At 54.3% G+C, this 24,860-nt stretch overlaps 1 protein-coding gene and 1 pseudogene across 4 annotated transcripts; one reads left to right on the plus strand and one right to left on the minus strand.

The window, feature by feature from the left end:
• Positions 1 to 22,646, minus strand: TTC38 (tetratricopeptide repeat domain 38). 4 transcript variants are annotated; one of them, XM_063074967.1, is made up of 14 exons: positions 22,223 to 22,275; positions 21,340 to 21,417; positions 19,465 to 19,546; positions 17,905 to 18,076; positions 16,898 to 17,071; positions 14,823 to 14,898; positions 11,060 to 11,179; positions 8,127 to 8,186; positions 7,261 to 7,299; positions 6,102 to 6,183; positions 3,926 to 4,091; positions 2,887 to 3,046; positions 2,535 to 2,608; positions 3 to 1,392 (listed from the first exon to the last, which is right to left on the minus strand). In XM_063074967.1, the coding sequence occupies exons 4-14, from the start codon at positions 18,072 to 18,074 to the stop codon at positions 1,302 to 1,304; spliced, it is 1,212 nt and encodes a 403-aa protein (XP_062931037.1). In that variant the 5' UTR covers positions 18,075 to 18,076; positions 19,465 to 19,546; positions 21,340 to 21,417; positions 22,223 to 22,275; the 3' UTR covers positions 3 to 1,301. The 4 variants fall into 4 exon arrangements, with proteins under 4 accessions (XP_062931036.1, XP_062931037.1, XP_062931035.1 ...); XM_063074964.1 differs by lacking the exon at positions 22,223 to 22,275 and adding an exon at positions 22,547 to 22,646 and having other exon boundaries at positions 5 to 1,392; XM_063074966.1 differs by lacking the exons at positions 2,535 to 2,608; positions 22,223 to 22,275 and adding an exon at positions 22,547 to 22,646 and having other exon boundaries at positions 1 to 1,392.
• LOC134391597 (elongation factor 1-gamma-like) overlaps positions 22,578 to 24,860 on the plus strand; it is an 8,662-nt pseudogene continuing 6,379 nt past the window's right edge.

Genomic DNA, 24,860 nt, shown 5'->3' on the forward strand with positions numbered 1-24,860 from the left:
TCTTGAAATCCTATTTTAATTACCCATTTTCTTCACTCAATGCCCCACCCACCCCAAGTTCAAGGAGAAGCCTGTCTCCCCAGAACCCAGTCCCAGGCCTGGCACATAAAAGATGCTCAAAGGTGCCCAGAAGAGTTAGTCAAAGGAACAGATTAATTTATTTTAATCTCAGGAATCTTCCCGGGCTTGAGCAAACTGCAGAGACCTAATAGATTCGGAGGCCTCCTCTCCCTCCCAAGAGACCTGCCTTCTCTCTGCCCCAAGAAGTTCCTAATAATACAAACTGAAGGAACTGGAAAAGCATCTTTGCTCTCACAGGCCACCCCCTCACAGGAAGGCTGCAGCAGCAGGGCTAAGTCAGCACGTTCAGGAGGGACATGGGGCAGGTCCAGGACGGGGAAGCAGGGTACAGAGACAGCCTTTACGAGACCAGCTCAAAGCTTTGGTTTTTGCCACAACAGAGCAGCCCTGAGTTCAGTTATCACACTCGAGACCTAGGAAGCCATGTTTCCGAGATCCCGTTAGGATGTGCAGTTTAAGTAGAGAAACAAGCCCAAATCGGCATAACCAAAGCCCCCTGGAGAGGCTGAAAGACTTCCCTCCAGAGACTGCAGAAGGAGGGCCCCACGTGTATCATTCATTTGTAAGGAGGGCGGTGTGTGCAGCAGCCAGAGCTGAGACCAAAGGCAGGAAGGTGGGGTCCCCTCTCTCAGGAGGGACACACGGGCCTCCACTAGCTCTGACTCTGGGCAAGTCACTACTCCCACCCCCCACCCTGCCATCGCTGCCCTCACCTGTAAAATGGGACAACAGACCCCTCTCGAATGTAAGGAAGACTAAATGAAGGGTTTATCCCAAGGGCAGCCAGTCGGGGGGAGAGAAGGGGCTGCCTCCAGGGGGCTGTTTGGAAAACTCCCTCCCCAGCTGAGCCTGGCCCCAGCCCTGCCCTGCCATCCAATCCTTGAACAAGCAGGAAGTACAAATATTCCCCTGGGAAATGACTTGCAAGGCAAGTGGAGAGAGAAGCAGCCATGTTGGTTCTGACTGCTTAGAAGTGCACACCAGCCCTTTACGAGGATTGGAGGAAGATTCTGAATGACATTTAAAATGAATCTGTGTCCCTTCTTCCTGTAAAACTGCCTGTTTACAGAGCTTTTTGTTTAAGGCTGCAGATTACCCTCTAACAGCTGTAACAGACAGGGTCTAGCTGTTTTCTAACCCTAACCCAGTGGAGCGGCTGGTCTGACGCCAATGAGGCCGTCGCTGAGGTTCTGCAGGATGGAGGCAGCTGGGCCCGGTCACTACATGAGGTGGACGGCAGCTGCCTTGCGGATCAGCCGCTCGGTCAGGGGCGAGTTGGGCTTCAAGGCATCACGCTCCATCAGAAGGCTCCTGCAGAAACAGACACAAAGGTTCTGCTGTGGAACCTTCTAAAAGGATATGGGTGGGGCCTGGGGGTCCCTTAGCTTCAAGGCAGGACAGGGGCAGCCAGAGCACAGAGGGAACAGGATGGGCCAAGGCCCAGAGACAGGAGGCCTGGCCTCTGCTGGGGGGAAGGGGTGCGTATAAGAAAGCACAGAGCCCCTGCGCTCCGTGTCCATGCACTCCCAGCAGCAGTGGCACTGGGACAGGAGGTCTGGAGAGCATTTTGACTTTGGCGTTATCAGTACCATGCTCTAACCAAGTGAGCTAACCAGCCAGCCTGACTGTCTTAAAGATAAAAACTAGAAACCCTGTTGCCTTGGGTTGAACGTCATCCCAAAACTTAATCCCCACTGTAACTGTTGAGGGTGGGAAATCCTATCATGGTAATTGAACTATTATGGTAATTGAAAGGTGGGTCCTTGAAGAGGTGATTAGATTGTAGGACCGTGCAGTAGTGAATGGATTAATAATAGTGGTCAGGGGCGTGGTTCTGAGGGCTTTAAAGGAGAGCACGTGAGAGTCTCTCTCTGCTCCACCATTTCTGCCACGTGAGGCCCCTGCATTGGTCACCAGATATGTTCCCTGGACTTTGGACTTCCCAGCCTCTGAAACTATAAGCAATAAATTTTGTTTTCTTTATAAAATGCCCAGTTCTGTGTATTTTGTTATAAACAACAGAAATGAACTAATACACCTGCGATGCCAAGAGAGAAGGGAAGTCCACGCTGGCTGGGTGGAAAGGAGAAAGAGTGTCCCAGGCAGAGGGCATAGCACATGCAAAGGCCCAGCGGCCTGAAAGAGCAAGATGTGTCTGGGTAACTGGGTAGCTCAACACAACTTCAGTGGGGAGCGGGCTGGGGAGGGCAGGGGGCTGGGCCTGGGGGTGGGGGCTGTGGGCTCCCTTTGGTCAAGTTGAGCTGCTAACAAAGGAGAACTAGATTCCCCTGCAGCCTCGTGTCTTCACAGCCTCAGAAGCAGGGACAACCTCAGCCAAACAAGGCGGGGACTTCCAGGCACTCCAGAGGCCCACAGGAAGACCCCCGTGTCAGAGGCAGATGTGCTGGGGAGCCCGCCCAAGCCCAGCTTTGGGAAGAAGGCGAGGAGCTCACCGGGCCACGTTCTTATGGATGCTGGAGGTGCAGTTTAAGGCCGCATGAATTAGTAACTGGTTGAAGACGTCTCTCTGAAATGCCAGTTGGGCGGGTTAAGCTCCTGTGGGTGGGATGAGCCATGGGAGCCCCACCCCACCCACCACAGGCCAGCCTGTTCTCAAGGGAGATAGTGGTGTTGACACTACACCCTCTATGACAACCTTAAGGGGAGGGGGTGTGAGGGGTAAGGATACTCCATATTGTGGGCACTAATACCACAGAGAGACTCAGGGGCTGCTGAGTGCACCTGCTTCCTGGCCCAGGGCCCCTTGCACTCCAGCTGGCGACTTCGCCAGAGGAGCTGGCTCACCTGGGCATTGCTGCCTCCGATCTGCACGATTCGGTAGCGGATAGGCAGCAGCAGTTCCACGACACGATCAGGGTTCCCGCGCTCAGCTTCCACCAGGGCGTGGCACAGGGGCAGCCCCACGTCTCGGGCCAGGAGGTGCTGACAGTTCTCCCCTGGTGATCTGCCAACCCAAAAATGTGCCCTCAGCACCCCGCCCCCTCACAGCACATCTGTGCCCTGCCTGGAGCAAGTGTCCTGAGGGGAGGGGCCATTTCTTAGTCATGGGTGTCCCTGCACGGTGCCCAACACACAGCCACACAGCAGGTGCTCTAATATGGCAACATAGGAGCAGTGACCCAGCGAGGGGAGAGAACAGGACTCTAAACTCAAATCTGGGTTGGACTTGGCCTGTTACCAGCTGCTGGCCCTGGACAGGTCCCCAGCTTCTGCCTCAGTTTGCTAATCTGTAAAGTGGATGTAACAGTATCAAGCTCACAGAGCTGTCAGGATTGCAGACAATGCAGGCAAAGGCCTCGCACCTCAAGTCGGAGGATCACCATCACCAGGAGGGAATGGCTGTGACGGCCCAGGTCTCCCAGGCCAGCCCTCGCCAGCCCTCGGCAGGCACTATCCCTGATTTACAGATAAGGAAACCGAGGCTCAAAGCAGAGAACTGCCTTGGCCAGGATCTCAGGGACTGTGAGCAGTGGGTGTCTGGTTCCAAGGCCCCAACATGTCCCCCATGGGAGGTTGCCCCATGATACTGAGTCCCACACCCACCCCAGAGACGGAGAGGCAGCTCTGTATACTGAGACAACCAATTGTACTCCTGTGGGTCACACACCTGGGGGTACACAACTTTGGGTCACACACCTGGGAGCAGCCCTCCATGGGCATCCCCAAAGCTGTGCTCACTGATGGGGCCTCCGCCTCCAGCCTCCCTGGCCGGTGGGGTAGGCACTGCGGGGGCCTCGGCACGGCCCCAGCACCCCCTTGCCCTCACAGCAAGGTGGGGATAGCCCCGCCCTGGCACAGGAGCTTTGAGGGACCCACTGCATACTCGCTGATGTCCTGCAGAGTTGTCAGCAGCTCCTCTGTGGTCCGGGTGTCCCGTGCACCCAGGGAGGCCATCAGGAAGTGTGCATCATTGAACAGCAGGATGTGGTCTCGGCTGTGCTTCTGGGTCACGCGCAGGACGTCCTGCCACCGCGGGCCCACGGACACCCCTGGGACAGGGGGGAGGAGACCCAGGACCTGGCATGAGGCTCTGGAGTGCATCCTGCACACAGGCCCCCTTCACCCGCACATCCCTCAGAGGCCCTGTGATCCTGTTCCAGGTGACAGGCCAGGGAGCAGCTGAGCAGGGCCAGCAAGTGGCATCCAGCCTCGTGCAAGGCCTGCGGACTCCTGGTTCATGTTAACTTTGGGCAATTATGAAAGCAACAGTTACGTAAGGCAGAAAGCAAATCTAAAAAACTGCTGAAGGGTATTAAATGAAGTCTCTGGCCCCTTTGACAAACCCCCAAAGCACTTTTTACTTTATTTTATTAATTATTTTTGGCAGCTAACTGGTACAGAGATCAAACTCTGGACCTTGGGGTTATCAGCACCACACCACAACCAACTGAGCTAACCAGCCACTCCACAAAAACACATTTTCGATTCTTCTAGTAGGTACTGCCAGCACAGCACCTGATACATAATAGGTACTCTATAAAAACCTGCTGAATGAATAAATAATCCTTCTGCTTTCACGTCTGGATTCCTCAACTCCAGACGGTCCCTACTTCTGCCCTACAGTCCAGCACCTCCTCCCACCAACTCCCCTCCTGATTCCTCCATTATTAGATGCTTTTTCCCCTCCTGGGCACCCCATAACCACAAATGCTTCCCTTACCCCATTTCTCATCCCGTAAAATTGCACAACGGTTCTCAAGTCTCCATCCTGTGTGGTGAGGAAGTGAGTGGCCTTTCTCATCCTCCTCCACCCCTTGGCACCCCACCTCGCCCCTCTGCCTGAGTGTGGGGCGTCCCTTCCTCTGCCCCGCCCTGCACTGGCCTTGAGCCAGCCTGGGCTCGAAGCTCCAGTTCCAGGTGGTTTTCAACCTCTCTACCTCAGCAGGTGAAGGGTTAACAGGGTCTCAGCGTTAATGGGACTCAGTCTTCCCTCCAGCCTTCCCCCTCCACACAGTTCTAGATGATGTTTGGCCTCCTGTCGGCCCAGGGATTCGTTTCCAGGCCTAGAAACTGCAGCAGCAGCTTCCTCCCTGCTGTCCCCTGGCCTCCCCACTCTCGCCGCAGCCTCCCTGCCCTTGCCCTGTCATCCTCGATGTTCCCCGACCTCCCTGCCAACCTCCCAGTCTCCCTGGTCTCTGGGCATCAGGCCTCAGCTGGCTGAGAGCTGACCCTGCCCACTCAGCAAACTCTTCTCAAAGGCAGATCCACGCCTGTCCAGGGTGGCTCCAGCCGGCTCCCCTTACTCCCGGACGGAAGCAGAACTCTCCTGTGCACCCCCACACTCGGGCTCCCCGGCAGCTGTGCCTCTCAGCCTCCTCGCGCCCCTCTGACCACATCAAGCCTGTCCCCCAGTCACTTGCCCATACTGCTGGTGGCTTTGGACAGGCTGCTCTCTCCCTGTGTACAACACTTTCCCCATCTCTGCCTGGCAGACCCTATACATCCTTCCACATTTCACATTTCACCTCCACTAGGAAGCCTTTCCAGAACCTTCTGGAACAGCTTGCTGTGCCCTCCTTGGGTCCCCAAAGTGCCCTGCCCAGGCCTCCATCCCCCCACTGTCCTGCTGATCTGGGGCCTTGCCCAGGCCCACCTGCGTACAGGTTTGGCTCTGCTGAGCCTGGGGCGAGGGGAGCCCACAGAGCCCACAGAGCCGTGGCCAGCCCTGTCCAGGCTACCTGCGGAGCATGGCAGGTTGAGAAACCTCTCTCTGAAATCCCAGGGAGTTAAGAAACTCTCAGCTCCCGTGTTCTAGGAAGGGAGGCAGAATCAAGACAGGTGGCCAGGTGCCATCTGTGCCCTGAATGGCCATGGGAATGGCAGGTACTGTGCTAGGGGCAGAGCCAGAGGCTCCACACTGGGGAGCGGTGGGGACCAGAAGGAAGGGCAGCAGTGGCCAGGCGTGCCTGTCCCCAGGCCTGCAGGGCGCCTTGCTACCTTCCCCTGGTTGTGTGGGAGGGATGAGGCAGGAGGCGAGGGGAGTGAGGGGGCGTGGCTACCTTCCATGTGGAGGCGGTAGAGCATGGAGCAGCCGTCCACCACGTCCAGCATCGCACCACTGGCCTGCAGGCTGGGGATGATCTGGAAGACAAGGGCCGCAGAGGTGGTCTCAGTGGGTGGACCGAGTAGGGGGCAGCAGGGATGGCCGTGGGTGGTGCCTGCACAAAGCAAGCTCTCACACACCAGAGCTGCCACCATTGTCTCCAGCACTTCACGTTTCAGACTACCACCTTCGCCCAGGGCTCAGGAGGCTCCAGACACCAGAAAGGACACCAAGTGCACCAGGCAGCCCACTGCACTACATACTCGGTGGTTCATGCCGGGCCCTGGCATCTGACACTGCCCACCCTGAGCCTCAGACTGTGCTGGCAGGAGACCCGTCTCTCCCATTTATGTTCCAGATTCAGCTCTGCACAGCAGTTACCTGGTCTACACCTGGCAGCACACAGTGCATGCCACCCTTCATCTCTCACTGTGAAATCCTGACAGCACCTGAAGGACCACTTCTAGGAAACCTAATTATGTGCTTTTCTCTGGTATTTAGTTAGATCCCCAAATCACAAGCATTTCTGTAATCCCAGTCTTCTATTATTCCCTCACTGGGGTACACGAGAGCTCTGAGTCAGGATTTTTTTCCTTCCAAAAGAATACCTAGGGGCTGGGGACAGGGAGAAAGGGGAGTTAGTGTTTAGTGGGGACAGAGTTTCAGTTTGGGAAGATGAAAAAGTCTGGAGACGGACGGTGGTGAGGGCTGCACAGCAATGTGAATGACTTAATGCCCCTGAGCTGTGCACTTAATCTTACCTTATGCATATTTAACCACAATAAAAAAATTCTTATGAGCAGATCAATGATCTAACCAACGAAAATCCAACTAAAAGGACTGGAGGAAAGTCTGAGATTGCAGAGATGATCACCTTAGCTTTGTAAATCTATCGTCACCCATGGGGTGAACCGAGTCAACCAAAGATCTCCATCGCATTCCGGGTTACAACACCACTTTGAGCCACAAGCAACCCCATAAGGTCTTACACAAGAAAGGTGTTCTTGCTCCAGCTATTTCTTCTGGCTGGGACAATCCTGATGGGATCAAAGATCTGCTAGGGACTAAAAGGCAAACTGCTGCAATACACTGGGCAGGCGCAAGTGCAGACTTACGTGCTTATCGTAAATGGTCAGCGCAGCCTCGTACTCGCCCTGGAAAAATAAAGTTTCTGTGGTCAACATCTACCGCAGGCGAAATGCAATACTGAGACATGAACTGAAAGCGGCCGCGCCAGTCCTCCCCAGCATGTGACCTCCACCTCCTCACAACGGGGATGGGCAGTGGGCCCAGGACAGGAGAGGGGACAGAGGAGACGGCAGGGGCCTACGCCGCTGCTACCCTTAGTTGCTGTGAACGCATTCTCTTTCCTATTAGAAAAGATAATGTAAGTATTAACCGCTGAGAGCTTTTCCATGTTTCCTTCTAGTCTTTTCTCCTGGGTGCGTTTTCCCCACTGTACGTTCAGCCGGGCTGACTGCTCTCCTCTAGACACTGTGCTATCCTGTTCCTATGTCAGGGCGGGATCCCCATCTTCCAAGCACACGTAGGAGCTTCCAGTGTTCCTCTATGATAATCAGCACTGCAAAATCACTCTTATAAATGGGACCCTCTGGCAGAGTCACTGGGGTCAAGGGCGTTTGCAAGTAGCTGCCCCCACAAGCTTGCTCCCACTGGAAGGTCTCATGGGTCATTCAGGTACAAGGTGTGGGGTAGGGGCTCAGCTGTTCCCTCCAGCAGCAGAGAGGCACTGACTCTGCATGGTCTCCACAGATCATACCCAATAGACATGATTTCCAAGGCCTGCCAGTGAAAAAAATGCCTAAAGCAGTTCGAGCCTGAGAGGCTCTCTGCAAACATTAATGCTCTAGTGTGTCAGGACACTGCTTAAATGTACAAACACAATGTTACTCCACGGAACATAAACACATAGCATAAGCCAGAAAAACATTTCCTGCTCTGGATGTCTTGATCATCTCACCTTTTCAATCAGATATAAAGCCCAGTGCCAATAATTATGACAAGCAAGCATGTCAGAGTCCTGGGGAAAGAACAACAGAATTAAAGGAGAGTCTGACAGTCTGCGGAAAAAAACAAACGCTGTTTTGTGCTAATGTAGAATTTCTCAGCCCTGAGTGCAGGAAAACACCAATGGCTGGGCACCCGCTCCGTGGCTGACCTGTGCTGAGCATTCCACACCACATCATCTCCTTCAACTCTGAGGGGCAGCAGCTATCATGGCTGAATTTACCAAAGAGGAAACTGAGGCCAGGGAGGTCCCAAGCTAGGGAGTGGCAGCACCAGGACCATACAGTGGAAGGTGCTGCAGCAATTCAAGAAAAGAAAGAACAGGGCCGTTCCACAGAAAGCTGTGAGGCTCCCTGTGCACAAGGCACTTGGATAAAACCTTGGGCAATTTTCAAGACCTCTGCTCCACTCGGAGCTGGCCTCTGCTAGGATATTGAAAGCTTGGGAAACTGGACCTGTGACCTCTGACAGGTGGCAGCACCCAGCACCTGGAAACCTAAAACAGACTTTGCTGGCTGAGAGGAGGGAGCCGGATAGCTGCCACCTGACAGAGAGAGTCCAGAGGCCTCAGGGTCTTCCCCCAGTGCTGCTCAGACTGCATGGCTCCTGCTCATAGTCAAGTACTCATCCTCCCTGGGACTCGAGGCCTGATTTCTCACTGACCCTGAGCAGGTAGAGGTATTTAGTAAAGGTTGATCGGGTGGCCTGGGGTCCCCAGTCTGTGCCCCTGTCCCACAGGAGACCCCTCTCCCTTGTGTCCAGAGCACCCACACCCCACCATGACACCAGCCCTTCCTTCTCTGAGGCCTCTGCAGTCGGCTCCTCCTCTGCCTGGACATCAGCTGGCCTCCCCTGGAAAGAGGAGCTGACAATGCCATCTGCATGGCCCACGTCCACTTTGCACCTGCGCGCGAGGACAAGAAACTATTCAGCTCCCCTTTCCCTCACAGGCCAACACAGGCCTTGGCGTCTTTGCTCAAGCTGGTCTTGGGCTGGGATACCCCCCATGTCCCCCTCTTTCTTCTGGCAAACACCTAGTCATCCTCCAATACTCAGCTCAGAGGTTGCCTCCTCCAGGAAGCCTTCCCTGACCACTGCTCTCCCCAAACCCGATGGGGTTTAATGCCTCTTTCAGGTTTCCACATCCCCGAGAGTGTCCCTGTCATGGGCATGCTAGGAGCTGCTCATTAATCTTGACTAGGCCCTGTGAAGACAGAGAGGTCCAGCTGGACCCTCCGTGGGGTCCCCAGGGTAGGGCACAGGCCTGGGATGGGGAGTAGAGTCTTGACTGAGCTCCACGCTCAGCAGCCAAAGGCCTGAGGCAACTATAGAAGGAGGAGGGAAGGGAGCCCCAGGCTGTGTCGTCCACGCCCAGGGCTGTCCAGCCAGGCAGAGGCTGCCCAGAGCCACGATGGGGACAGAGGAAGACATCAGAGGATGGTGGCTGTTTCTGAGGTGACCCAACAAGCCTCAGACACCCCCATTTTACATGCGTCGAAACCAACAACGATAGGAACGCGTTTGGGGCCAAGGGCCTCACGGTTGTCACAACAGCCAGAATCTCAGATGAGGAAACTAAATCTCAAAGGAATCAAGTTCTTACCCGACCTCAAACGCAGGTGTCTCAGGCCCCACAAAATCAGAGTTCTGGGGGAGGGACATGAATGGGATGTGAGGAAGGGTGTTGGGTGGGTCTCCTGCCACCAGGATGCTGCCTAGTAAGCCCCTCTGCTGGGAGGACACAGACACACCGGGTGCCCCCAACCCAGGCCCATGCTCCCCGCTGTGAGAACTGCCGCATCTGCCTAGGGAAGCCCGAGGGCAGGGCTGCCAGGCTGGGCTCTGTGTTCCCAATGCCCCCAGGTCCTTTCCAGTCCCTAGAGTTTGGGGATCCGGAGGAAGATCCGCACGTGAACCTCATGGGATTATAGTTCTCGAACATTCTTACACTGCTCACCTGCTTCACCTGAGACCCTGAGACCACTCCCAGAGAAGCCAGTAATCTGCCTTCTTGTAAATTACATCTCACTGGGCAGGCCCTGGGCCAGGGCACGGCCGGGAGGCTGCCGGGGACACGGGCTCCTCCACTCCCCGCCTGGCTCCTGGTGTCTCCTGGGTTCATACACTCACCTCATTTCAGCACCTGCCGCTCGGTGCCCTGGGGAGCCCACCATGGCAAAGAAGGGCAGGGCAGCAACTACACCTGGACAGGTGGCCTGGCTCTGTGCCAGAGGCAACTCCGGGGACCACTGGCATACTCAGAGAAGGGGGACCGCCACAGTATGTGGGAGGGAGGGGTGGGCCCCAAAGACAGCAGCCAGCTGGCAGCTGGGGGGGTGAAGTCAGGTGATGGGAGTGCGAACAGTGAGGCCATGGTGTGATCTGGCCATGGGAAAGGGCCTGGCAGGCTGCTAGTAGCTTGGACGGCCCCAGTACACCTCCCCCACAAGGCCCAGACCCCACATGCCAGCCCTACAGACCACCACTGTGCCTTCACTCCCATACACCTCCCTGCCGGCTAAACTGGGGGCTCCCCAAGTCCGCTCCTGGGTTCTACACTGAGCACGGTGGCCAGTGGCAAAGGAAGCAATTCAGGGCCCTCTCTACTCATCCTGGCCAGGCTCTGGTTTCCTTGGCAATTTTCTAATCCATTCTTTTACAACCAAATGCCAAGACCAATTACAGAATCACCTGCAAAATGTTGGCAGGTGTTGGGGTGCCATGGAGCTCCCAGGAGATGCTATGGTGTGACAGAAATGCCCACAAGCTGAACACAAGTCTCCAAGAACTAAGCCACACCCTATAACTCCTGTCCATAAAGCCTTGGCTTTACTCTAGGTGACAGGCTGAATTTCTGGGCATATGATGCATCGACAGGAATTGTACCTTCCAGTGGGTTTCTGAGTGCTGCATGAACTCCAGCCCATCCTTGATCTCTGCTTTCATCTCATGGATGTGCGCAATGGTGTGCACTGACCACGCGTCTGTTGGGTTAATAGATAAAGCCTACATGGGGGTAGGGGTGGAAGAGAAGTCGAGATAATGTGGATGAGTCAGGCTGCCTGGACCAGGACACGACATGTCTCCAAGGGGTAAGAGGGGCCTGAGCTGGACAGGGCAGAGCAAGCGTTAGGACTGGGTTCTAACTCAAAACCATTACAATCCCAATGACCAGCCCTTTTTCCTGAGTGCCTAGGGCATGCCAGCTTGTTATACCAACCATGGGATGCCACCAAAGAAGGTATCACTGCCCATTTCACAGATCAGGAAACTGAGGCTCAGGGATCACACAACTGGGTGGCAGCAGGGTCTTTCCCAAACTGGGGCTCATCCCCTGACCCCACAGCCTCCTGTGTACAGCTGAGTCACATGCCACCAGGCTCTCTGTGCCTGTTTCCCCCCCGGTGGAGGGGCCACTGATGCTGCCTTCCTCTGGGGCTGCAGTGGAGACAAAGCAGACATTTTCCCTGTGACCACTGTGTGGTGTCAGGAGCTCCTGTGGCTTGTGGCTGCCTCTTCCACTAACATCCACACAATGACTACACAAGTGGTTTCTGGGCTCAGAAACAGCCAGTCCTGACATAATCACTGTTACCAGCAACAGCCACTCACATGACCGTGAGCTTCTCGGTGACCAGGGAGGCAGACAACACACGTGGCATGATTGTCACCTTGTAGCAGCATCGTTCTTACACCCGTGTGTTCAGCTCACGTTTACTGAATGCCTACTAAGCGTCAGGCACGGAGTAGTCAATGGAGTCTCACAGGGGTCCTATGAACTGGCCTCCACAGCAGATCATGGGTTTCCCCCTCACCCTGCTGCCTCAGTCTCCCCATACCTTTCACAGAAGCAGAGACCAGGAGTATGGGCACCTGCTGCATGGTCTCTGCAACAGGTCGTCCCAGCAGGCCCTGCCTCCTGCTCCAGCCCCCAGCTCTCATGCCCTGCCCTCTCCACATGAGGACACACAGAGCACCCCTGGGGTAAAGGCCCATAGCACCAGGACCCCCGGGGAGACTGCAGGGCAGTCTGAGCAGGCTGGGCACTGGGCCTGTGCAGGGATCCCACTAAGCATGCTGCTTTCCCGCACAGCAGACACGAGGGCTGCAGCTCAGAGCCACAGTACTGCCCGCCAGCTCTCACCATCTCCAAGGGGCTGGCCAGCTTTCTGCCTCGCTCAGGGACCTCCCAAGCCTCCCTGGGGAAAAGTCTAAATTTCCAAAGGCCCAGCAGGCCCCGGCCTCTGCCGTCTCTCTCCAGCCTTGGCTCCTAGGGCCCTAGCCTGCCCACCAACACCTGTAGCCTCAGCCCATGCTGCTACATGGAGCTCCATGTCCCCGAGCTCTGGGACCGTGCCTTTGCTGCAGCTTCCACAGCCAGCCGCCCTTTGCCCTTCCTGCTGCTCGCCGGCCTGCGGCTGGCCTGCTCAGCTTGCAGACACATGGCCCACGTGCCACTGCCCTGTGAGTCCTCTTCAGTCCAGCAGAGCCTGGAGCTACCCACCCTCACTCTCCCAAAAGCTTGGCAGACACTGTCACAGCCTGGTCTTCTTAACCAGTCATCGTCTGTGGGGTGCCGGTGTTAGGGTCCAGAGGGGGTGCAGCAGGAGAAGGGGGCACGAAGGGAGCCTGGGGGAGGGGGATCCTATTCCACCACTACCTGCTCCCTGCCAGGCCTGAGTCAGCACCTTTGGCTGCCCTCTGGGGGACCTGCCACGTCTGGCTGACCAGAGCCACCCTTGTCCAGAGTTTTTCCAACTGTCCTGCCAGCCCTCAGGTGCCCAAATGGACACCACCCAATGGAGGGCCCAGCTGTGATGGTCTCTGAGGGACCTTCCTGTGGCTGACCTCTGGATGGTGGTGCCTGGTCACCAGGCCATGGAGCCACCACCACCAGGAAGCCACCCAGCTCTCCCCAGCCCTGACTTGGAGCTAAAGCAGAGAGCCCGTCACCCTGAGCCTTGAGTCTGGGCTCTGATTCTGTAATCACAGCAGTCTTCAGAGATCCCACAGGCTGCAGAGGTGTTGTCTCCTGGGGAGGGGGTGCTGGGGGCCAACTAGGGCAACATCTCGGGGGAAGAGCCCCTGCGGGGATGCTGGGAAGCCGGGGTCTAGTCCAGGCAGCTTAAAGGACAGCCACCCATTCGGTAATGGGCCACAATAATCAACCATTAATAAAGTTTAAAAAATAAATAAAAAATAAAAAAAATTAAAAAATAAACTGCATTGGCCAGAGGAAAAAAAAAAAAAAAAAGACAGCCACCCAGCTCCCCCATCTCTGTGTGGCCTTGGGCAGGCTCGGACCTTGGCCTCTATCTGAGCCTTGGCTCCCTTATCCAGGCAAGGAGGAGTTTAACATCATGTGAGCAGACAGGATGCACGTGAGCAGACGCGCATGAAGTGCCTGGCACAGGAGTGGCCATCGTCCCCTTGCACATGATGGCGAGACCTGCCAACTCCTACTCCTTACTGAGAACTGCCCTTCACTCCTTCCTCTCGCCTCCCTTTCATTCAGCAACTCTGGCTGAGCGAGGCCGCTTACCGTGATAACCACCAATTCGTCCTAACCATTTTGGGCCAGATCTGGGAGTTTGTGCACAAGTCTCAACTCTGTGCCTAATTTCACCTTGGAGGACACAAGGCCAACCCCCTTCATTTTAATGCTTAAATCTCCACCCCCAAGAGAACATGGGTTGCACGTAACATACATGATGCTGCACTGCACATGCGTGCTCTTCCCCAGTTGAATACATACAGAAACAACCCAGCCCTCGTTGCATATATTTGAGCTCCCGTAGCTAGACCCTTAAAGATTGTCACTGCCGCCTGCTCCAGGAGCTTGGCACAAGCCATGAGACCAGCACCTGACTAAAGTGCCTTTCTGCTGCACGCTCGAACACCCCGTTGTCGTGGCTCTTTCGGCATTCACAATAGGCAAGGACCCTGTGGATGTTTACCTATGACAACAATGGCCTCTCCCTGTGCCTCAGTTTCCATCACTGTGAGGAGAGGAGTGGAAGAGAAGGACTTTAGGAGCCTGGGAGGCCTCGCAGCCCGGGCCTGACAGCGCAGCCTGCCACCCGGCCCAGCCCAGGCACGCAGCGCGTCCACCCGCACATACAGCCAGTACAGCACGGGCGGAGCGCCGAGGCAGGGGCCAGGGCCGGCCGCAAGCAGTCTGCGCTGTCGCTCAGCAGCCTGGACTGAGGCTGATGCTGGTGATGCTTGCAAATGTGAAGTTCAAAGGAAGACGCAAGGTTCGTGTACGTTTCCCCGCCACGAAGTTACTGTCCCCGCAATGCAGAGTGGGCTCTGGAGCCAGAGAGCTGGCGGGAGCCCAGAGCCCCCTCCGTGCCGAGCAGCAAGGTGGACCAGCTGCCCCGAGCCTCGTCATCCTCATCTGCAGATGTGGAACCGTCGTGTGCCAAGGACCTCGGGAAGCACAGGTGAACGACAGGCACACAGTAAGCCCCGGGGAGGCAGCAGAAGCTCGCTGTCATACAAGCCCTTTCCAATATCTCTGAGGAAATGAGGCCCGGGTCAGAGGGGAACTCACCAGGCTCACACATGAGTAGTGGTCCTCGTGTGCTCTGCCCCACCTGACAGCCACTCCCTGAAGGGTTGGGCACTGCGGGAAGGGCCTCCTTACCTCTTTGGCGAGCTTTTCTGCCTGATCATAAAAGTTGGTTTCCATCAATCCAAAAGAATATATGCCTTTCACATAGCTAAAAACAGAGAAAAAATATCTCAAAGTCCATATCTCCATAAAACATGGACTGGTAGTGGGTTGAACTGTGTTCCCCATAGAGATATGCTGATGTCCCAGCACTCCCAGTACCTGTGAATGTGACCTTGTTTGGAAACAGGGTCTTTGCAGATGTAAACAAGTTAAGATGAGGCGCTAATCCAGTGACCAGGGTCCTTATAAGAAGGCCACGTGGAGACACTAAGACACAGACACAGAGGGAAGATGGCATGCAAAGACAGAGGCAGAGACTGGAGTGATGCAGCCACAAGCCAAAGAATACCAAGGACTGCCAGCCACCACCAGAAGCTGGAAGAGGCAGGAAGGATTCCGAGAGCCCTTGCAGGGAGCTGGCCCTGATGACACCTTGATGTGGACCTCTGGCCTCCAGAACTGCAAGTGAACACATCTCTTGCTTTCAGCTCCCAATGTGTGGTTCTTTGACACAGCAGCCCTGAGACTGAGACACATGTACTGGTCGGTCAGGCTCCCCCTGGCCCAGAGCTCCTGGAGGATAGGACCCCCTCTGTCCAGCTCACTCTCAGCCTACTCCCGGCCCAGCATGGGCTTGCAACACTTTGCTGAATGAACGCACACTGAGTTCGCGAGTCAGTCACGCGTGGAAGAGGCACTCTTTCCTGTGGTTTTTCAGGGTCACGTGAGAACTTAGAACAATGGAGTTCCCATTTGATGCTCAGATGTTATCTTTACTACTATGCATAGAGACAGATTCAAGCTTTTGTTATTCATCAAAGCAATTTCCAGAGCACTGGCTTCCAGGCTCATTGTTTTTGTGGTTTTATTGAAAAAATATTTATTTACTGCTTACTAGGGTCATTTATCCCTCAACATCTAAACATTTATTGAGTACCTACTATGTGTCAGATACTAGTAAGGCTCTTGTGATGATTAGTTTTATGCGTCAACTTGGCTGGGCCATGGTACCCAGTTGTTTGGTCAAACACCAGTCTATGTGTTGCTATGAAGGTATTTTTTTTTTTTTTAGATATTAACATTTAAACTTTGAGTAAAGCAGATGGCCATCCACAATGTGCGTGGGCCTCATCCACTCAGTAGAAGGCCTTAAAAGACTGAGGTTCCCAGAGGAAGGAATTCTGCCTCCAGATGCAAGACCGTAAGGTCAACTCCTGCAGGACTTTCCAGCCTGCTGCCCCGCCCTACAGACTTTCAGCTAGCCAGCCACCACAATCAAGTCAGCCAATGCCTCAAAATAAACCTCTCCATCTCTCTAGAGTAGCTGCGTGGGTCTTATCTGACAAGTGGGATCAGTATTTTATTGGTTCTGTTTCTCTGGAAAGCCCTAATACAGCTCTTCGATCTATCAACTTGTTTGACCCTCACAACTATCTTGCAATTAAGACGCAATGGTGCTAATCACGTGAAGTGGTCACTGGGGCTGTTCACAAACATTCCAGGCCTCCCTCTCTGCCCAAGCACATTGCAGAACTGTATTTCCTGGTCTCCTGTGGGCGGCTCAGGTCACGTGACTGGTTCTGGCCAATGACTTGGGAGTGGCAGGCGATCCCTTTCATCCTGAGTACTTAATTGCCATTATGAGCCCCTCAGGAGAGCTCTCTTTTCCCTCTTAGCAACTGGTGTGTCCAGAGGGCAGTTGCTTCATCAGCTGGGGCCCTAGAGGGAGACAAGGATATAGTCGTGGCACCCTCAGCCCTCCTAAGATGGACACGTAGTAGGAGTGAGAAAGAAATCTTTGCTGTAATGAGCTTCGGAGAATAGGATCTCAGGGATGTTTGTTCCTGCAGCAAAAGCGATCTCGTCCTGACTAATATGTAATAGTATGACCTCATTCACAGGATGGGATGAAGATCCAAGAGAGAAAATGAAGGGTTTAAAGAACTTTAAAGAACTAAGAGAATAGCAATAGTCATCTCATTATTTTTAGCGCAGAAGACAGAGATTAAGAAATAGAAATGATGTGATTTCCAACCAGCACATACCTGCTAAGGGGGATGTCAGGTGTCCAGAAGGGGTAAATTCGAGCAACAGAATCTCGCATCTGTTCCTGGTAGCCCAGGTAAAAATAGGCATCATGGGAAAATTTCAGGGCCAACATGTCTGTCGGGTGGTCCCGGAGAATCTGTTCCCATAGTTCACAGGCTTTCGGAAAGTTCCTAGAAGCCAGGAGAGATTTCTCAGCAACACTGAACACGTAGCCCACACACAGGGAATGGAGAAGACACCATTTCTTGCCAGTGTCATGGTCTGCACTGAATTGGCTAAAAAAGAATCAGTTTCTATGTTAGGCTGTAGCTCAGAAAATTGAAAAAACAGTGGGAAATTGTACTCTCTGCTTCAAATAGGGGGAAAAAAACAGTTTAACAAATTGCCAAAACAAGTTCACTAGAGACCATGAGCAGCTACAGGACATCTCAAGGTGGAATTCCACCTCTGTGTTCATTCACCACGAAGACCCAGGCAGGACTTTGTCATTCTCAGGGTTCAGAACCCCTGAACCCCTGCACAATCAGCTCAGGTCACCTGGCTCTGCAGGGCATCTCGCCTGCCTGAGCAGACACAGGGGCTGTCTCAGACAACAAGAGGACAACCGTGGAAACAGAGGCAGGGGATGATCTGGAAGGCAGTGAGCAGATGCTCACAGTGGTGTGTTAGGGCCAGAAGCTTATGGGCAGATGTTTTTTTCTCTCTTCCAGAAATTTCTGTGACGTGGTTCTATGATTTTTGTAAGGAAAATAATAAGCAATCTATTTAATGAAACAAAATAAGTTACTTTGAATGCTAAATTGGGAACCCTAGTCAACCACTTCCTCATCTGGCACTCAGCTGAGGACAGAGTAGCAGGCAGGATGCGATTTCAATCAGACGATCTTCTGAGCTAGGGAGACAATCACTCCAAGGTGGCCCTTTCCCAAGGGCACTGGGACAGCTGGTGGCACCACCCAGCACAGCCTAAGAGCGCCAGCCTCAGCCCAGGGAGGCCCCTCACCCCTTGGCAAATGCCTCTACCGCAGACACATGCAGCCGCTCCCGCTGTGTCAGTGGCTGGGTTTTAGAAATCTCCACCATCGTCTTCACAGCCAGGTCCAGCTCTTTGTCCAGCCGCACAGAGCTTCCGGTGCCAATCAGCACAAGGCCATTAGAGATGGCGTGGCCCATCACTGGCAGAAGATTGGAAAAGAGCTGGTGATTCAGAGGGTCCAGCCCTGCTCCAGCCAGCCCCGCGTGTGAAAAACACACCCAGCACCCCGGGAGATGCAGGCAGGCAGCAGGTAGGCTGGGCACTGTGTCCCCACCAACAGTCCAGAGCTCAGCCTTGGCCCTCACCATGCAGGGCAGGGAGTGGCAATGCCAAAAGCAGCCAAAAATACTTTTCTAACGAGGGCTTTCTGGTGAGTGCCAATATCTACAACACCTTTCCCCTTCACTGGATGAAATGGTTAGGGGCTGCCTGCAGGCTCATGAGCTGATATTGTCACTACAACCAGCACATCGCCTCTCACGGGGCGCTCAGGGGATGCTACTCATGGGGCAGGTCCAAGGAGGAGCAAAGAAGCCATGATCCTATTTCAGCTGCTCTCAAATGCAGAGAGCAGGGTTGGGGGTGTGCCTGTGGCCTTTCCAGCAGCATTGCTGGCAGGCGTGCAGGCCCCCAGGCCCTACTTGGGCTTCCCAGCCCCCATCTTGAGAGAGGCAGGGTGTCCACTGGCATTTGGAAGTCAGTCACTGGCACAGGCCTAGGACCTAGCCATGACCACTCATGTGGCCCCTGCTTCTGACCAGAGGCTCGAGGTCTGCTCCAAGAGCCCAAGCCCACCCCGGCTACTAGCTCTCCCCACAGGCTAGGTTCAGCTTTTCTGTTCTTCCCAGTTCTTTCTCCCTCCTGTCCCTGCCAGGGCTGTACGAGCCCTTGCCCAGCAGAGTGGGAAGGGGGTCCCTTTTGTCCTGTCCTCCTTCCTCAGCTCTTCTCCCAGGCCCAGAACCTTACCCCGCATTGGGGCCACCCACCTACGGTTCTGGAATGCACTGTGCTGACCTTCCCATGCCTGCCACACACATGACTTGCCCAAATGCTAGCCTCTGTCACCCACAGGTCCCCCCCCTACCCCAGCCACTCTGGGTGGGGCCTCACTAGTCCCCTGACAACGGCTGCAGTAGCTATCTCTGTGTTCCAGGAGTCTGGACTTTGGATTCAGACAGTCTTGTCTGATCCCAACCCCTCAACAATCAGCTGCGTGGCTTTGGGTATGCAGCTCACTCTTTTAGTTTCCTCGTCTAAGAAATGGGATCAGAGTTTTCCTGCAGAATTGATGGCAATTAGAGAAAAAAAATTGAAAAATGCCCTTCATTGAACCTGGCATCGTTATGGGAGCAGCTGTTATTCCAAACACAATGGCAGCTGTCATCTTTCCTCCTGCTGTGCAAATGCCAGCCGAGTCACTGACATGCCACCTGCCCTCCCTAACCCAACTGAGTCCCTGTGGTCAGAGAACAGAGAGGGTCTGCATCCGTGAAGCTGGGCTCCTTAACCAGGGAAAGAGATACTCACCGAAGGTCGGATCTGCTGCTTTGAGCTTTGACAGGCAGCCCTCAATGCCACCGAGACTTTTGTCATTGGTCCATTTCACATACTGAAATAAAAACAGTAAAACAAAGTTGTCTCCATGGAGTCCTTAAATCATGTATCTAAATCCAGATTTTTTTTTTTTTTTTTTACTTTCTAAAACACTAAGTGTTTTCTGAACTCTAATCTAAAAGAAAGCATAACTTGGTTGATCTCATAGGAAGAGATGAAATACAAGTAACTTGAGGCACACTTTCTAGAGCCAGAGATGGCACCATCTCCAGAAAAAGAAACATCAAAGGGAAGGTTCTTTTTTTTTTTTTTTTTTTTTAAAGATGACCGGTAAGGGGATCTTAACCCTTGACTTGGTGTTGTCAGCACCACGCTCAGCCAGTGAGCAAACCGGCCATCCGTATATGGGATCCGAACCCGGGGCCTTGGTGTTATCAGCACCGCACTCTCCCGAGTGAGCCACGGGCTGGCCCAAAAAGAAGGTTCTTCCTGACAAGTGACCTGCCCCTCAACATCAGCTTCTTCCCCGTAAGAGGGGCCTTGAAGCTGGTCACCACATTAGGAACATTCCTGCCTCTTATTCATTCACCACAGTGAACTTCCATTATGGATAGTCAGAGAGAGACACAAAAGCTGAAAGAAAAAACTCACCCTAATCTCATCTTATCACCATTTTGACAATTTGATGAGTTTATTTCTAGTCCTTCTTTAAAAAATGTCTGTTTTTTTTAAATCCTAAAACCATAATAATGCATTGGATTTTACAACGTACCCTTTCAGTTGTCTAACCCGTAGCTACACAGAATTGGCACATGTGCGAGAACTTCAGCAAGACACAGGGGAGCTGGCAGGGAGAGTCAAAGACCTCTTGCTCTAACGCAGGACGACACAGAGACCCCAATGCATGGAACAGACTATGCACAGCAGGGAGGATGAACCGCCCCTGAATGGAGGACCGTGGCGCGTAACCGATCGAGTATGTACACAGACCAACAAGGTGTGGAAGGCAGTGGGCTGACACAAAACAGACAAGTACTCAAACGCACACAGTATCCTTGTCCTTGGCAAGGACAGGCTGGGAACAGGAGATGCGCCCATGGCATAGCTAATGGCATTTCACAGTCCTTCCCATTAGGTTGTGCAGCCCATATACTTTCAGGCACTTTCTTGTTCCTTGTGTTGTGTGGATGAAGTCAGCACGTAGAGGTCTCACCGCTCATGAAAAAGGCCAGCTTTAGTTTTTCACTGGTATTCACACCCAGGTGCACCTGGTTCTGCCTCTAACTCACCTTAAACTCAAGTCAGTTCAACTTTCTGGGCCTCAGCTTCCCTACCTATCAAACTACTTGGGCCTTATTTCTGAGACCCCTTCTAGCTGTGAAATGAGAGGATACTTCACTGGCGTAAAAGTGATTGATCATGTGCTGGAAGGTCTTGGCACAGCCAGAGCAGTGTGTTCTTAGCTTAGCCCCAGGAAAGGACCCCAGGCCCCAAGTGGTAGAGCCCCACATTAGCTTAGCCCTAGGACAGGACCCCAGGCTCCAAGTGGTAGAGCCCCACATTAAATCCTCAGCAGGCTAGAGCAGGATGGCTGGGGAGGCTCAGCACACTCGCAGGACCATCCCCCATGCGACCCCACTGCTGCACCGCTCAGGGGCCTCATGAAGGGAAGGAGAGTGAACGCAGAGCCCTCTCAGCCACATGCTCCCACGTACTCCAGGACAGAGTGCATAGATTTTATTGCCATCTATTGCTAAAGTCATGGTGCAATTTAAAGTGTTTACCCATTTAAACACTTTCCCCATGGACATCCATAGAAGGGCCTACTGTTTCTCTGGGCAGACATACCTGGGTCAGGGTGGCATCAAACAGCTTGCAGGCCTCATTGCTTGGGGTGGACAGTGGGAGCCCCGCATCCTTCCACGCCTACACACATCAAGAAAGGAACACCAGGGCCTTATTCCAAGGAGTCCTTCAGACTTAACACACACGAACCCCAACCCCCAACACCACCACAGATCTCCACACGCTCAGCCGTGGGGCAGGTGTGGGCTTCTGTAAGATGTGGTCGGTCCTGTGAGGCATGCATGGGGTCCCACATTTCCTAGACAGTGCAGAGCAGAGAGAGCTCAGCCCAGGATGGGAAAGATCCTGATCCAAATCCCGGCGGCCTCTAAATAGCTGTGTGCCCTCAGACAAGATCCTCCCTCTCAGACCCTGTGGCTGTCCGCTCTGGAAAATGGCCTGAGGAGGACCAAATGGGGTACTGTGAAGGGTCATTCAGTAAAGGGGGACATTCGGTAAACAGGAGTCCCTGATCACGACGACGGGAGGTCTGGTGGGGCAGAGGAGTCTAGCGCTGAGTGCAGGAGGGAGCAGGGTGGACTTTCCCTCTGGTTGGCAAGCTGCACACGGCCTGCCAACCCCCAAAACATTTCCTCCATCTCTCCATTGGACATTCAGACCTCCAAGTCCCTCGGTGGAAATATCCTGAGACTGTCAGATGTGGTCACTGTAATGGCTGCCCTTGGTGTCCTGCCACCGGCGCACAGTCCGGTGACTCCCCTGGGCAGAGGAAATGCCCTTTACTCCTCTCCAGCACAGAGGGCCGCCCCTCAGGTTGGGCATCGGGTGGCTGTGAGCAAGTCGCCTGACCCGTCTGATCTCCACCTTGCTCATCTGCGAAATGGGCTCAGGTTCCCTGCCCTGGGCAGGTTGGAAGGAGACTCACATGATCGCCCGGCGTCCCTGCCGTACCACGCTGTGCCCAAGGAGCTAAGCTTTTTAGGAGGTCCTGGGGTCTCCTCTAGACCCCGACGGCCGCAGCTTGTTTCCCTCGGACGGGGCCGCACAGGAGGGTCCTCTGGTCCCTTCCACGCGCGGCCGCGCCCGTGCGTGCGCCCAGGGCCGAACCCCGCGCTCCGGACAGGTCCACCGCCCGCGCCCCTGGCCTGACCCGGGTCGCCCGCAGGCCCGATTCCGCCCCGCCCGGCGCCGGCCGTCCCCAGGGTCTCGCGGGGCGAGGGGGACCCGGCCGGGGTTGGCCTCCGCGTACCTGGCAGTCGCGCAGCGGCCCGGACGCGGCCATGGTGCCCCGGGGCTGGGTCTGGGGGACTGGGCTCGCGGCCGCGCGGAGACCTTCCGTGGAGGGGGCGGAGTCGACGGCAGGGTCTGGGCGGGGTCCGGAGGGGGACGTCTGGGCGGGGTCCGGAGGGCGGGGTCCGGAAAGGGGCTCGGGGCGGGGCTCGGGGCGGGGTCCGGAGGGGGGACGTCTGGACGGGGTCCAGAGGGCGGGGTCTGGGCGGGGTCCGAAGGGGGGACGTCTGGGCGGGGTCCGGAGAGGGGCGGGGCGGGGCTAGGGGCGGGGCTAGGGGCGGGGTCCGAGCCGGGCTGCGTAGGCTGAGCTCTACAGCTCTCTCCTTGGTGGGTTTCGAACAGACCCCGACCTGGCGCAGGGGACCCCGGCCCGACCTCCAAGCCCCGAGGGTCACATGGGCGCCGCGGCGGGCCCGCCCAGTGGGGTGCTCCGAGGGGTGTCCGCGGGCTCCCCCTCTCCGGGGCTGCCGGAATGCGGACGGGATCGAGGGGGACACGCTTGTGCGGGGGCCTCCGTGCACGCGCCTGTCTCCGCCATCGGACTGGGAGCCTGGGGCGGAGGTACGGAGGGCGGGCCCGGGGATGCGCGCTCCCAGGCCCGGCCGGGTCTTGCCTGCCAACCTCCTCCCCTCGCCAGGGGCCTCCTCCCTGCTGGGGACCCTCTTGGGGAGGCGGCTGCAGTCTGAGTCCCCTGGGAGGCAGGGAGCCCTGGGACAGCGGTCACTTTCAAGTCCATGTAGTCACCCTCGGAAGCCACCCGCGCGCGCCCAGCACACATTCCCGAGGTCATTCTGGGGCCACATCTCAGGGACCTTTACTGTGTGGCCTCACCCCCTGCCCTGGGTCCCTTCTCCCTCCCTTTGTCGAAGCAAAACACTACAGCGTGTAAGGAAGTTTCACGGGCACGTTGAGTAGGTTTGCAAAGCGGGGAAGACTCTCTCTCAGGATGAGGGGAGGGTCTGCCCACTCGAGGAAAAAAGCAAGAGGTTTTCATAGTAAAAGTACAGGGCAGATTAAGCAGTAAACAAGATTCCAAATACTGTTTTACAACATAATAGGTAAATGATTATATGGAGTCTCCAGGACAATTTTGATCTATAGAACAAGGTTAATTGTGTTCATTGTACCTATTTGTGTCTAAACAGTGGGTTTCCTGACCTCAAAAAATTCAAGTGAAAGGTCAGTTTCGTAGGCTCTGAGGAGCAAATCACTTACAGTTCCAGAATGGAGTCACTCACATCTCTTCAGTTCTCCCCTCTGGCCTCTTTTCCTCTTGGCCTCCTCAAGGTCTTGCAGTGGGAATACTGCTCCCTCTCTAGCAGTACCAGCTTCTGGACCAAACCTGACTGAGCTCTGCCACTAGTCACAATCCTGCTGCAGTTCGTTCTCTCCTAAGTTAACGTAACCCCTCCCCACTCTCCCCCAGGGTGCGTGTGAATAGTGCAAGTTCAGGGTCAAATCCAGTCTTCATGTGAAATGTTAATATTTTGTTCATCGTGGATTTTTTTGCATTAATTTTGATTTTCAAAAACATTGCATTAAAATATTACTTGTTTTATGTAAGAGCTGAAACTATATAAAACTCTCAGAAGAAAACATAAATCTGCATGACCGTGGGTTTGGCAATGGATTCTTAGCTGTAACACCAAGAAGTCAAGCAACAACGAAAATAGGTAAATTAGACTTCATCAAAATATAAAACTTTTTGCCTGAAAGCACACCATCAGGAGGGTGAAAATGCAAACTACAGAATGGGAAAAAATGTTTGTAAACTGTATACAGTCACATGTCACTTAACAATGAGGATATGTTCTGAGAAATGCATCATTAGGTGAATCGTTCCTAATGTGAACATCAGAGTGCACTTACCCAAACCTGGGTGGTATAGCCCACTACACCCTAAACCACATTGTATAGCCATTATAATCTTATGAGATTATAATATGACAGATTATTATATACTGTCATATATTCGGCCCGCATTGATCAAAACATTGCCTGTAATGGGTAAGGGTCTAGTATCCAGAATATGTAAAGAATTCTAACAACTCAACAGCAAAATGACAGCCCAATTTAAAAACAGCCAAAGGATTTGAACTGACATTTCTCCAAAGGAGATATATATTTAGCACAATGTTTTGAAGGTTCATTCATACTGTGGCTAAGTGAAAGAAACCAGACACAAACAATCATGTACTGTATGATTAAATTCACATGAAATATCCAGAATAAGCAAATCCATAGAGACAGAAAGTAGATTGGAGGTGGCCAGG

The sequence above is a fragment of the Cynocephalus volans genome, chromosome 12 (assembly GCF_027409185.1).
Source record: "Cynocephalus volans isolate mCynVol1 chromosome 12, mCynVol1.pri, whole genome shotgun sequence".
Taxonomy (NCBI): domain Eukaryota; kingdom Metazoa; phylum Chordata; class Mammalia; order Dermoptera; family Cynocephalidae; genus Cynocephalus; species Cynocephalus volans.

What these genes read in the sequence shown, in the direction of transcription:
- TTC38 (XM_063074964.1), bottom strand. Translation starts at nt 22,579, where the DNA reads ATGGCCGCGTCCGGGCCGCTGCGCGACTGCCAG. An exon ending in GGCCGCTGCGCGACTGCCAG is followed by an intron (nt 21,418 to 22,546) that starts GTACGCGGAGGC and finishes TGATGTGTGTAG; the next exon opens with GCGTGGAAGGATGCGGGGCT. An exon ending in ATCCATAAGAACGTGGCCCG is followed by an intron (nt 1,393 to 2,534) that starts GTGAGCTCCTCG and finishes CTGTTTCTGCAG; the next exon opens with GAGCCTTCTGATGGAGCGTG.